Here is a 15,144-nt window from a genome sequence, read left to right on the forward strand (position 1 = left end):
ATCTCTGAGTAAAATGCATGCTGAGACCATCTTCTTTCGACAGGCCATATCCAAAAGCTCCAGTCAGATCGCGCTTGCTCAATCTGATATATTTACCAGGATCACCGAGCATGATGAAATGTTTCGATCAATCTCCACCACCATGGACCTGATGGATGCCAAGATTGATTCTCAATCTCAAACGCTCACTGCTATTAATGATCGAGTTTCTAATCAGACTCCTTATCTGGAGATGCTGACAAATGGAATTCACAATTTATCTGGGAGAATGGATGAATTACTTGCTAGGGTCATTCTTGATGATGCCAAAAAGGGGGAAGACGATAGAACTGGAGCAAGTAGCAGCAGACCAACTGGAAGGAATCAAAATCCAGATGAAGCCATCTTCAAGGATATTGGAACAAACTAATTTTTCTTTGTGTCTCTTTTATATTTATGCTTTATGTGATTTTCTCTGGATATAAATTGTTTTGATTATCTAATCCGTTCTTATCTCTATTTTACTAACACATAACATCTAGGTTTTGGCATCACCACAAAGGGGGAAATTCTTAGAATTAAATTTATTGTGGAGATGCTAAGGAAAAACCAGTAGATGTTGGATTAATTTCAAAACCAGTAGAACCAGTAGATGTTGTAAACCAGAAGTACTTAATCGCGCTAAAACCTGCTTAAATAATTTCTTAGCTAAAACCAGAACTAGAAGGATACAAAATTCGAAATATACACTAACAGAATCTTGCGTATCTCAAAGTCTCTAAATATTACCGTTGATCTATTAACGTGATACCAGCATTTATTGCTTCATTAAATGCCATTAAATGCTATACAAGAACATTTAAGACGGTATACCATTTTTAGTATGAACTGCGACTGATTACTTGTGATGTATTCTGCAGGGTCAATTTTAAGCAATAAAGCTGAACCACCAAAAAGAAAAGAACCGTTCAGTTTTTGAACGTTGAATAGAGCCTATATATGGAGATGAAGGATTTCGTGAAGTAGCACGTAGCATTGAACAAAAATCTGAATTGAAAAACATCATTCGAGCATTGTTAGAACTTTAAGTTATCCAAAGAGCTCAAACACTGAAAAAGCAGCACACGCTTCATTGCATACTCTTGATCATTGAGATCATATTGTGCTAGCTATTTTTCGTTATATCTTCTCAAGCTATTCACTTCACTATTTCATTGATAGAAGAATTTGTAACTGGAAAATAGTCTTTTCCAGAACTTAAGATCATTCAAGAAGTTGAGTTGTAAAGCTAAGAGTTTCAATAGGCGAAGGGTAAGTCCTATTGAAGTGGGTGTGTACAATTGTTGTGCTGTATTCACCAAAGTCTTTTAGTGATACCTTCTGGAAACAGAAGAAGGGGAGACGTAGAAGATTTATCTTCGAACTTCCAGAAACAAACCTTGTGCTATCTACTGCTTTTCGGCTTTATTATTTTTCACCCACTAACCAACAGATCATTTTCCGCACATTATCTTGTGATCTGCTGGTCTTTATACTTGAACAAGAATCGTTAAAATCTCTAACAGGATTTTAGCACATCATTCGAAAGAATTTAATAAGTTGGCCGTTGAGTTTATTCAACCCCCCCTTCTAAACTCAACCCGATCCTCAACATGCAAATTTTGCAAGAGTTTCTTTCAAATCACTCATAGATTGACTGGTTTGAATATTGATAGACTCTTGCTTTTGGATAAATGCATGAATTACATCTTCAAAGTTTTTTCTTGGAGGTGTAACATAAGGAATATAACCTTGATGATTTTGGTTATTTTGAAAATATTGTTGTGACGGTTGTGCATTATTATCATTCCTCCAAATAAAATTAGGATGATTTTTCCATCCAGGATTATATGATGGTGAAAAAGGATCTAGTATTGATTTTTTATAATTGTTAACATAATTTGCTTGTTCATGGAGACATTCTTTAAATGAAGGTAATGTTGGATAATTTTTTGTAGCATGATCATGTGTATCACATATATGACAAACAATTTCTTGAATACTTTTTAATTGACCACTCTTTTTCATTTCTAATGACTCAATTTTTCTTGCTAAAGATGCAAGTTTAGCTTGAATATCTATATCATCTTTAAGATTATAGATACCACTCCCATTTGTTGAATTATTGTTTTTAGTTGTTGGTGGTTCTATTGTGCCTATATTATCCCAATTTTGAGCATTTTCTGCTAATGAATCCAAATATTCCATAGCTTCATTTGGGTTTTTATCTTCAAAAGTTCCATTACACATGAATTCTATCATTTGCCTATCTTTAGGTATTAGACCTTCATAAAAGTGAGAAACTATTCTCCATGTTTCAAAACCATGATGTGGGCATGTATTAAATAATTCTTTATATCTATCCCAACATTGATAAAACGTTTCTCCTTATTTTTGAGAAAAAGTTTTAATTTGTCTTTTAAAAGAGTTTGTTCTATGGGAAGGGAAAAACTTTTTGAGAAATTGTTGTTGCATTTCTTCCCATGATCTTATTGAACTTGATCTTAAATTTTGTAGCCATGTTTTAGCTTTATCTTTTAAATAAAAAGGGAAAAGCTTTAATCGAACTATATCCATGCTACAATTTTGATCATTATAAGTGTTACAAACTTCCTCAAATTCTCTTAGATGCAAATATGGATTTTCAGAATCTAAGCCATGAAAATTTGGTAAAAGTTGAATAATTTGAGGTTTGAAGTTGAAACTAGATGCATCAGGAGGAAAAACTAAACAAGATGGGGCACTAGTTCTAATAGGGTTCATATGGTGCCTAAGTGTTCTTAATTGATCATGTTCTTAATTATTATTATTATTATTATTATTATTATTATTATCATTATCTTGATTATTTGAATTATCATCCATGTTTAAATTATTTTCAGATATTCGAATAAGTCTACCACTTTTTTTTCGACTCCAAATACTCATACAAAAAAAAACAACACAATACTTATAAATAAAACGTAATTAACAAATATAAACTTAATTTATACCTCTCTGGCAACGGCGCCAAAAACTTGCTACTACTTAAATAATAATTCACCCAAGTGTAGGTTGTCTGCAAGTAATATATTTCGTAAGTACGAGATCGATCCTCAGAGAGGTTATTTTGAGTTTAAATTTATTAATTTATAGATTACCAAATGCAAGAATGAAGTTTACAAATTATAAATTTTGTCAAGGCTTGAGGATTTATTATTGATTTATGTAATATTGTTTAACTAAAAGTAAAACAAAAGAAACCACCATAAATAATGGTTTCAAGAAAATTAAACACACACATAATATAATATAGTTCCCACTATAGAAAATAACGAATTAACCGATATTTTATATATGGTACCTATGATTATAATTATAACTATATAAATAAATAATTGCATAAAGTAAATGTTAAATTAAATCATTATATTTCATTTAGAACAACCGGCAGAGCCACGCTATTGCCTAAATGAAATATATTGATTTAATAAGTTAGTTGTGATAAAGTAAATGTTAGTTGCGGAAAAGTAAAAGTTAGTTGCGATAAAGTAAAAGTTAGATGCGAAAAATAAAAGTTAGTTGCGATAAAGTAAATGTTAGATTGTTAGATGTTAGTATTAAATCATAATATTTCATTTTGAACAATCGGCAGAGCCACGCTATCGTCTAAATGAAATATTATGATATTATTATATAAATATATATATATCTATATATATATATAATAAGTGATGAAATATTTATTTTATCAAAATTAAACAACAAATCAAGATAACCACTTTAATGGTATCAAGCATTTGATGTAAATTGATAACAACAAATAATTCATTTTTATACCTACAATAAAAATAAGTTAGCTAAATGAAAAGAAATAAAGAAAGAATATACAAAATTTAAACAATCTTACTTCACCAAGAATGCATCCTCTTCACCATGACATAATAGATTTAGCTTGCCATAAGCTTACTTTTGATCAACACTAAAATATCACTCATAGTTGAGAATAAGAAAGAAAATATATTGGAACTTAGAACTTTGATACACACTCACACTATATTTTACAATGAGATAGAATGATTCTCAAGCTAGCACAAGGCCTCTATTTAAAGGCCAAATGAGAGAAAGGGTCAAAATTTTTATTAATGCCATGTAGTTGCAATAGTATTCTTTGTCTCCTCCAAGTTCAATTCCATGTCCCTTCTTTCAATGCTTTGTTCCACAACTTTAATCACAGAATTTGACTCTGCTCAAAACAGAAAACATGTGGGGAATTGTCTGTAGATGAATTTGGCCACTTGGTTCACCTCATTTGGTTAAATATTGAAATAGTTATGATTTTTTTACTATATGCTAGTCATAGTAAAAGTAAATTTGTCCTCCTTTTGATATTTGCACAATTTGATCATCTTAATGAATTTTTTTTTAATCATGTCTTCTGCAAAGTTGTAGATAATTTCTCAAGGATTCCAAACATGTTTGAGTCACCTCCATTTGAATTTTCTAGCTTGAGTTATCATTATTTTACCAACATGTAGAAAACCTGAAAATAAAACATATTTAGTAAGACAATTATTTATAAACAAACAATACTAAAATAACATAATTTTATAATTTTAATGAAACTTAAATTTTAAAATATAGGTTTTAACATATAATAAATTATTAATTTTAAGTTTCATCACACATCCAGCCTTGCCTACTCAAAATTCGGCACCTCCAGTCTCCTCATCGACATGCTCACCTGCATCATTCACACCTACTGAGTCTAAAGACTCAACACACCTGTAACGATATATCAAATACATATACATAACATGCAGCATTGAAAAATACTGTAATCAACATACATTTCATGATCATGGAAAATCGTATGAATAATCGTAATCGGTCAAAACATAATCATATTCGTAACATATATCAACATATCAACATATACGTGTTTACTTTATTAATTTGAATTCCACTCATTAGCTGTGACTTTCGTATCATAATGTCAGTCGATGGATCTATCTTCGTGTAATCGAGTAACCCGACGGCGAGGACATCAACAACAGCATTACCCGTACACTGAACCCTGGCCTTACATGTCATCGTGTCATTGTGTTAGTCACAATCAAATCACATCCTTCAAAACATATCATTATATTCATCACTTAATAAAATCATGCATATACTTAATTTTTTCCTTGAAACCAAGCATGCAAAATATTTTCATAATTACGTAAAAATCATAAACGTGATACATTAACATTTGAAAACATGATAAATATGTGCTCAGGGCACTGCCGGGACTAAAATCTCGACTCGGTGTAAAATGACCATTTTGCCCCGAGAAACCCAAAATGACCATTTTACCTCTGGACCTCAACATTTCATTCCGAAGCTTTCCAAACTCATTAAAACCTCCCACAACATATTATAAACATTTCTTAGACATAATCTCGAGCTCGTTACAAAAACTTAAACGATTTGATTTAATACTTGGACCGGAGTCCCGGTTTTAACCTGAATCAACCCGAAACTTAACCAAAATTTTCCCAAACCTTTACCACATCTAAAACACATTCTAACAGCCTCAAAACTTCACATTCCAGCCCACTATGACTCTCAAAAACATGACCACAAGCTGCTGGAAATTTCTCTACTCAACCTAGTCGAACCCTAGCCGTGGCCCTCGCACACAATCACGACCCTACACCAAAACTGTTGGGACCAGCCACAAACCAACATCTCCTAGACCACCCTAGGACCCCCATGGACCTGCTGAACCCACGGCCACAGCCCATGCAGGCCTTAACTTTCCTATACTCGCTAGTCACCAAAGGATGCACACCCGCGGCCAACCCTTACTCCACGATGCCGAACTACGTCTAAAGGCAAGACCAGCAGGTTGTGGTCCTCCCCTAGCCTCGGTTGGACCCTCCTGGATCTTGCCTCAGCATGATTCAGCCCTTTCCCGGTCGAGCCAGCCCTAACCCTAGACCAAGACAACCCGAAACCCTAGCCACCCAAATGAAACCTTCGGCCTTCACCAAGAATCGAGCACACCCTAGACTCCAATCATCATGTCAACTTAAACACAGCATGTTCGCCCGTAATCAACCAAAAATCGGCAGCCCCCTTGTAACCATACAACAAAAACGTGAGTATCATGCAAAAATTATTGAATTCCATGTTAAACTTTAAACAAAAATGCAACAACAAGGTAGGTCACTACATTTTCGAAAAAGTACATGATTTTCAGCATAATATTGGAGTGAATGATGAGAAAAACAAGAATACAAGCGTGCCTTGATGATTGTATTCAAGAAAACTTGAAGATGCCGCGTAGGATGAACACCAGAGGAGCGGGGAAGGGTTTTCTTGAAAGAACAAAGCTTGGCCGAGAGTTGTTGCTGAAAATGGCATGAGGGAGGCTGCTGAAATGTGTATTGGATGGCTGCTAGGTGTTTAGGTAGGTTTAGGGTTACTTAGTGATGTAATTAAATAAATGGCTTAAGCTTAAATGGTTTAAAAGGGTTTTGGGCTAAAACAAACCCATCAAGCCCAAAAACACTCCCGAAAAATATTTTGTTTTGGTACTTTTTTGAAAACATTGTCCGAACCCTCAAAAAGTCCCCAGAATCATTAAAATTCGTGTACCGATTAAAAATATTACCCGGAGGGTAAAAAAACTTAACCAAGGCCCATTTTTAAATTCACTCTTAAAAACACTTCATATTAATTAATTAAAATTAAACATTTCATAAAAAAATATTTTCTGCTAATCCCCGGTCTCTGTTCCTCGTTCGAGCGCGAAATGCAACCTAAAACCCTAATGCATGAAAATTTAAAATAATCATTAGGTGAACCCTACTCATGCAATATCCATGCATTAATTGCATAAAAAATCATTAAACACATAATTTAAATAAAATCTTAGATTGCATGCATTCAGGTTACGTAGATCGAATTTCTTGGACCTTACATCCCAGACCACACGTAGACGTATATGAGCAGTTCAGGAGGCTCAATCCAAAGGAATTTTGTGGCACCACTGACCCGTTTGTGACCGAGGGTTGGATTCGATTGCTTTAGATGCACTTCCAGTACCTGGACATGAGAGATGTGGACCGGGTAAGATGTGCTACATATATGTTGAGAGATGATGCATCTCTATGGTGGGAGGGAGCAGCACATGAGGTGAATCTGGCTACTGTCACCTGGAACCAGTTCAAAGATCTATTCTACAATAAGTACTTCCCTTCAGACGTCAGGGGGCGTATGACCTGAGAGTTCATGGGTCCCCGATAGGGGGACTTAACTATTGCTGAATTTATCAAAATCTTTGATCGGGGCTTTCACTTTGTGCCCCTTATTGCGAGGTATGCGTCAGAGAAGCTGAGACACTTTATGGATAGCCTCAGACCTACCATTAGGAGAGATGTTATGCTGATGAGGCCGAGGGATTACGAGGCGACCACTGTTTGCGCTTATCAGGCGGATCAAGCACTGAGGGATTAGATGTGGAGATGCAGAGGAAGAGACATCAGGTCCAGTAAAGTTTACATCCCAGTAAGAGGCAGTTCACAGGGCCTCCAAGACACCCGGGGCAGCAGAAGCCTCAAGGTCAATTCAGAAAGCCAGGGCAGCAGAATCCCCCTCAGAATTCAGGTGCCCCGAGGTAGGAGGAGAGGCAGCAATTAAACCATTGCAACCATTTTCATTACGGTAAGTGTATGTGAGGGACGTTTAAATGCTTTATCTAGAAGGAGGAAGGCCACAAGGTCGCTGATTTCCCAAAGAACAAGGGGCCCACTACTAGTAGGGCCTATGTTATGCATGCAAAAGAGGCAGAAGCGGGGCCAGACTCGACATTGATCACTGGTAACCTATTTAATTAGCATTTTTTAAAAATTAACTTGATTACATGAAATGTTAAGTTGGTTACTGGAATTACTTTTGGGATCAAGGACTTGGAGGTAAATAGGTTGCATGTTCTAATTAGATGGATTTAAGGGTTGAATTCATTAATTTAAGAATTCTGGGGGTTAAATTTCAATAACCGAAAGTTAAAGACTTGAATGCAAAGAGCCGAAATCTTCGGAGGCTGTTTTGCAAATCCTAGAATTTCAGGGACTGTTTGGGTGATTTCGGTAATTACAGGGCCAAAACTGAAATATTTTGAAAAATTTAGGACCTGTTTTGTGGGAAAACTGAAATTTATAGGGACTTAATTGCCAATTTTCTAGAATTAAGAGGTGAAAATGAATAACCCGATAGGGGCCGAAATGGTAATTTTCGAAATTCTTGTTGGTTAAAATGTGTAATTTGGAGATTTTCGAGAATTATGGGTTTATTGATAAAATTTCTTGAATTTACTAGGCTTGAACGGATTTGATGGTATATTTTTTCGCAGGAAGAATATTTATTTCAGGTGTAGCCACCTATGCACTGCTAGATTCAGGAGCTACACATTCATTTATATCCGAGAATTTTGTCAAGCGACTGGGAATTGTACCAGAGGCCGTGGATTTGGGTTTAAGAGATTTGATTCCTTCCGCTGATCAGATGTTTACTTCGAGGATAGTGAAGAATTTGGAGCTTTGTTTGCAGAAAAATGTTCATGTAGATTTGATTGTGCTACCGATGCCTGATTTTGACATCATTCTGGGCATGGACTGGCTTTAATCGAATGGAGCTTCGATAGATTTCCTACAGAGGTCAGTATCTGTTTGACCGCCCAACAATAAATTTTTTGTTTTTGAGGTAGCAAAGAACAAGCAGATGCCGAACATCATTTCTTGTATCTGTGGGGCCCTTAGCTCCTAATCGTTATTACAATGCACTTTGATTAGGGTTAACTAATTACAGCGGAAAACGAGTTTAAAATTTCTTTACAATGAGCTCAAAATATTTCTTCTACAATTCAAATACTAAAAATAGTATTTAGTCTCACATCATAAACATGTCCACACGTAATCAAAACCAATCATATACAACCAACTCATATCCTCGGGACATGCCCCGGTATATAGATACATATACATATATACTAGGAACAAAATATAAACCTCAACTCAAACTGTGACTCCCTCCAGAAGTACCCTCTCCGATCTCCTGATATCCTGGAGTACCTGCAATTGTCCACTCCCAAATACAACAACAGCCCCCCTTGGGGGTGAGCAAAGCTCCGTATGGAACAACCATCATATATACCATAATTATCTAAACAATGATATATGGTATGCAATGCATGTATGTCGTGGAGGTATCAGGTCAAATGCCCATCCACTGAGCACATGTCAGAATCAAACGAATCGCTATCAAATCAATGCTCGAGCTGGCACACCGGCCTCAATAAGGGATACTCGTATGATATCGTCGACGAAGCGCCATCAAATCCCAAATCTCATATCAATCGTCGGGGCCACAAATGTCTATGCTTTAAGGGTCATGTAATACCAAACATAGAATTGTGTTCACAAACTCCAGAATCCAATCAAATCATATCAGGGTATCCAAGGATCATAGCTCAACGTACATGTCATGTATCGATGTATGCATCAAACGATGTGTGTTAACAAAATATTTATTTTATACATCGATATTCCAATCACAATGTTATGTATGCCACATAAACTCAACAAATAAGGCATATAGACATGTATTCTCATTCCAATCAATCAAACCAATCCAACCGATATCATATAATACAGATACCCGTCTTTATTACCCGGTCGCAACATACCTCAATTCTTCGTTTCCAGTTGATGTAGCTTGAAGCTATCAGTATAATACTTTATCTACATCAATAACATACTCATTCCAATCAATAACATAATCCAAAATCATTAATATGATTTTCAAATATCATTTGAAACTTCAAAAATTCATATCAAATCATAATCATATCATAATTCAATTCCGACTTCGAATATGAGTTTCTTGTCGGTTATTCTACTACATACAGGAATTTCAACTTTAAATACATGCTATTCTAGCACTTTGATATTTAGAGCTGCTGGAACTAGAAGAAAATTACCTCAGTCAGAAGCCCTCGACGCGATGATTCTGAATCTATAATTTGTTTCGCGTTTAGACAGCGTTTCGAAGTCGATTTGGACGGAAGAAATTAAAATCTCTCGAAGTCCCTCGAACTCTCTGAAAAGAAAATGACGAAGGGAAGAAGAAAAGAAAGCATTCTTATCCTCACCGCCTTCGCGCTCGGGCGGTAGAATTCTCGCGCCCGAGCGCAAGATGTTCTGCCCCCGAGTATGATTTGTGCCGCGCTCGAGCGGTCAAAAGTTACCGCTTGGACGCGGAACGTTCTGCCCGAACATTAACAAATTCTACCCTGGCGCTCGGGCGATCATTTTCTACCGCTCGGGCGCCACACGTTCTGTACAAACATTTGATTTTGTACTATATTGGCGTCTGGCTTCTCCAATCGAGCTCTTACAACGTCAATTCATATTCAATACTCATTTTCTCATTTCCATTGTCATGATATACATCAAATACATAATCACATGACAATTTCATAAATTATCGATAATCAACATAAGATTTACGATAATACGATATACGGTCCTTACAGTATCTGTGCGAGAAAACCTATGAAAAGAGGCTGCCAAGCATTTCTGGCAAGTATTGTGTCAGTATCTGAACCAGTTGGTCAGAGACTAGAGGATTTCAAGATTGTCAGAGATTTTCTTAGCGTCTTTCCCGAGGACGTTTATGGCATTCCACCAGACAGAGAGGTATTTTCTATTGAGTTGATGCCGGATACAATGCCAATTTCTAAGGCACTCTATCATCTAGCACCTGCAGAGATGAAAGAGTTGAAGGTTCAAATTTAGGACTTGCTGGACAAGGGTTTTATTCGCCCAAACTTTTCTCCATGGGGTGCACCGGTATTATTTTTGAAGAAGAAGGACGACATTATACGACTCTGCATTGACTACAGAGAGATGAACAGAGTCACCGTCAAGAATAAGTATCCTCTGCCTAGAATCGATGACTTATTTGATCAGCTGCAGGGAACATCAGTGTTCTCGAAAATAGGTTTTCATTCAGGATATCACAAGATGAAGGTGAGGGAGGCAGATGTTTACAAAACGATTTTCAGGATGCATTATGTCCACTACGAGTTTATGATGATGCCCTTCTGTTTGACTAACGCACCAGCGATCTTCATGGATCTCATGAATTGCGTATTTCAGCCGTATTTGAATCAGTTCGTCATAGTCTTAATAGATTATATACTGATCTACTCGAAGAGCAGAGGGAAGCACAGTTAGCACTTGAGAACGACACTACAAACATTGAAAGACAGACAGTTATATGTCAAGTTCAGCAAGTACGAATTCTTTCTCGACGGAGTGGCGTTCTTAGGCCACATTATTTCCAGGGATGGAGTCAAGGTTGATCCCAGCAAGGTTGAGGCAGTCAGAGATTGGGCATCGCCTAAGAGTGTGACAGAGATCCGCAGTTTCTTGGCTCTAGTTGGGTACTACAGGAAGTTTATTCAGGACTTTTCTTCTATGGCGGTACCCATGACTGCCTTGACAAAGAAAAATGCCAAATTCATTTGGAGATCAGAGTGCCAGGAGAGATTTGAGAAGCTGAAGCAAGCATTTACTTCAGCGTCAGTTCTAGCGATGCCATCAGGGCAAGAGGAGTATGTGCTTTACACGGATGCTTTGAAGCTTGGGTTGGGCGCAGTTTTGATGCAACATGACAGAGTGATAGCCTATGCGTCCAGAGAGCTGAAGGTTCATGAGAAGAATTATTCGACTCATGACCTTGATCTAGCCGCAGTAGTATCCGTTCTGAAGATTTTGAGACACTAGCTGTATGGGGAGAAGTGCAAGATTTTCACAGATCACGAGAGTTTGAAGTAATTCTTCACATAGAAAGAGCTGAATATGAGACAGCACAGATGGTTAGAGCTGGTAAAGGACTATGACAGCGACATTAGCTACCACCCGGGAAAGGCTAATATGGTCGCAGATTCTTTGAGGAGGAATAATGCAGTGATTGCTCAACTGTCAGCTAAGAGACCCTTACAGACAAAGATTCGAGCTTGCAGTGTACACTAGGGCGCCTAATCTTTCTACCCTGACAGTACAGTCGACGCTGAAGGACAGGATTTGAGCATGTCATCCTTCTGATGAGCAGTTACAAAAATGGAGACTGAGGGAAGTGTCCAAGGGTCTGAGACTGTATTCTGCCGAGAATGGCGTAGTTCGATATCACGACAGACTGTTGGTTCCTAGTGATGATTCACTGAGAGAAGACATTATGAAGGAAGCCCAAGCACCCGGTACTCTATTCACCCCGGGAGTACGAAGATGTGTAAGGATCTACAACCTTTGTATTGGTGGTCGGGCATGAAACAAGATATTTTGTGTTTTGTGTCTAAGTGCTTGACATGTTAGCAGGTTAAAGTAAAACATCTGAAACCTGCAGGAAATCTTAGACAACTCCTTATTCCAGAGTGGAAGTGGGAGAACATCAAGATGGATTTTGGGATAGGGTTATCCTGGACAGTTGGGGGATATAATGTCATTTGGGTGATAGTCGATCGAACTTACTAAAGCAGCTCATTTTCTACCGATCAAGAAGAATTTCACCATGACTCAGTACGCAGAGCTGTACATCAGAGAGATAGTCAGATTGCATGAGATTCTAGTGTCCATTGTGTCAGATAGGGACCCTAAGTTTACATCTGCATTCTGGAAGAGTCTGCATCAGGCATTGGGTACCAAGTTGCTATTCAGTAGAGCTTTCCATCCTCAGAACGACGGTTAGTCTGAGAGAGTGATACAGATCTTTGAGGATCTACTCAGGGCTTGCATGATCGATTTCTAGGGCAGATGAGAGCCGAAGTTATCTCTCATGGAGTTCACATACAACAATAGTTACTAAGAATCCATAAGTATGGCTTCGTACGAGGCACTTTATATGAGGAAGTGTAAAATCACCGATCTATTGGGATGAGGTAGGCGAACTAGCAGAGTTGGGTCCAAACATTGTCAGACAGACTGAAAAGCTAGTAGTCAAGATCCGGGATAGGATGAATACTGCTTAGAGCCGACAGAAGAGTTATGCTGATAAGCGGCACAGAAATCTAGAGTTTCCAGTGGGTAACCACGTATTTGTGAAAGTTGCAACTATGAAGGGAGTAATGAGATATGGTAAGAAAAACAAACTCAGTACTAGATTCATAGGACCATTTGAGATTCTCGAGAGAGTTGGGACACTAGCCTACAGAGTTGCATTGTCATCGAATCTAGCGGGAGTTCATAATGTGTTCCACACCTCGATGTTGCAGAATTACATGTCGAATCCTTTGCATGTGCTGAATTACGAGCCTCTGCAGTTGACATCGAACCTGTCTTTCGAGGAAAGACCTACCCAGATCCTGGATAGACAGGAAAGAAGACTCCGAAAAAAAGTAATTTAAATGGTCAAGGATAAGTGGATCGATCATTCTTTGGAGGAGACTACTTGGGAGGCCAAGATTGAGATGAGGAGTCGCTACCCAGATCTTTTCGGTAAGTTTTAAATTTCGAGGACGAAATTCTAGTTAAAGGGGGTAGGAATTGTAAGGTCTAGAAATTCAAACGACATAATCTTACTGCATTCAAATCTAGGATTTTATTAAAATGTCCAACTGATGATTTGAAATGCATTAAGTACATGATCACGAGATGATTTTATGATTATATGGCATGGTTTACTTGACTGCATAAAATAGGGCTTTTAACAACATTCGATGCTCGAACGAGGAATATAGAACGGGGACAGCTGTGGAAAAATGTCTCATTAAATAATTATTTTTAATTATTTAATATATGGTGTATTTATTTTGTAATTTTCGAAAATGAGCATTTTAAAGATATTTTTACACGTTGAATCATATTTTAAACTGGTAGTCAACTTTTAGCAAAACTTAAGATTTTTGTGGGCTCGGGTAATATTTTTGAAAACGTATTTAAACGAAATATTTTACGCACTTGTTAATGGCTTAGTGGACTATTTTAATAGGATGTTGGGTCAATCTCCTTTCTCTTTAATACTTTGAACCTAGGCCCATTATCCTATTATTTGATATACCATTTTTTCACTTAAAAACCCTAGCCCCACCTCCCTTCACTCGGCCGCCCAACTCTTCTCTCCCAACAACAGGTTTTTGATCGGTTTTGCAAGGAAAATCGCAGCCAAGGTCTTTCCCGTCCCTCCGGTGTCCGTCTCTCGCATCGTTAAGTTGTTTTTCGAGGTTATAAATGCAAAGACACACCCTATACCTTTGTTTTCTTGTCTTTCACACCATAATATATATATTTGAATGTTTATGCACGATCCATGGCAGATTTCATGTTTCCTTCATGTTTTTTATTTTGTATGGTATGAAAACTTGATTGTTTTTGTTATATGGCTCACATTTTTGTTTGGTTGAAGAGGCTTCCAGTTCTTAAGAGTTGAGGGAAGTTTTTCAGGATTTTTAGAGTAGTTTTAGGTGAAGACTTCAGATCTGGAACGAGCCCTGGTTGTGGCCAATCGAATTCCTTGTTTGTGGCTCGGTTTTGGGGAGTTCGGGTGGTTCACGTGCATTCGCGTGCATGGGGCTGAGGACCAAGGCTAGAGCAGGTCAGGAGGAGTCAGTCATGGTCTAAGAGTGGTTGATTCAAGTCTGGTCCTGGCTGTGTGGGCGTAGGACAGAGTTTTGCTTTGAAGTTGATTTGGGTTTTTGTTCACGAGGGATGGCGCCACGGCGCTGCCCATTTAGTATCACAACGCTTGAGCTTCATTGCTTGTAGCGCTGCAGCGCTGGTGCATGGCTCCTAGGAGCTTACCCAACGCCACAGCTAGTTCAGTGTAGGTGTCTTAAACAATTTTGGTGAGCGTGGTCCATTTTGCGTGTTCCAGTAGGTTATATTGACAAGTCTTAAGTTATAGATGGTTTATATTGGGTTATACGGGGTTTGTTTAGGAGTCATTAAACTATGGTTACTGTTTGGTTGAGTTTTGGAGTTATTCAGGTTAAAACCGGGAATTCGGTCCAAGTTTAAAACGAATTATAGAATTTAATACATAGACTCTATTTTGCATTTAAGAATTGATGAAAAATACATTTTAAGGTGTTTTGATAAGTTT

General features: G+C 37.5%; 1 protein-coding gene across 1 annotated transcript; it reads left to right on the forward strand.

Annotated features, from left to right (window-relative positions):
* Positions 1-11,525: 11,525 nt before the first annotated feature.
* LOC142519675 (uncharacterized) lies at positions 11,526-12,581 on the forward strand. Its single transcript, XM_075622707.1, has 4 exons — positions 11,526-11,695; positions 11,797-11,926; positions 12,163-12,339; positions 12,426-12,581. The coding sequence occupies exons 1-4, from the start codon at positions 11,526-11,528 to the stop codon at positions 12,579-12,581; spliced, it is 633 nt and encodes a 210-aa protein (XP_075478822.1).
* Positions 12,582-15,144: the final 2,563 nt, after the last annotated feature.

This window comes from Primulina tabacum, chromosome 11, assembly GCF_025594145.1.
Source record: "Primulina tabacum isolate GXHZ01 chromosome 11, ASM2559414v2, whole genome shotgun sequence".
Classification (NCBI taxonomy): Eukaryota; Viridiplantae; Streptophyta; class Magnoliopsida; order Lamiales; family Gesneriaceae; genus Primulina; species Primulina tabacum.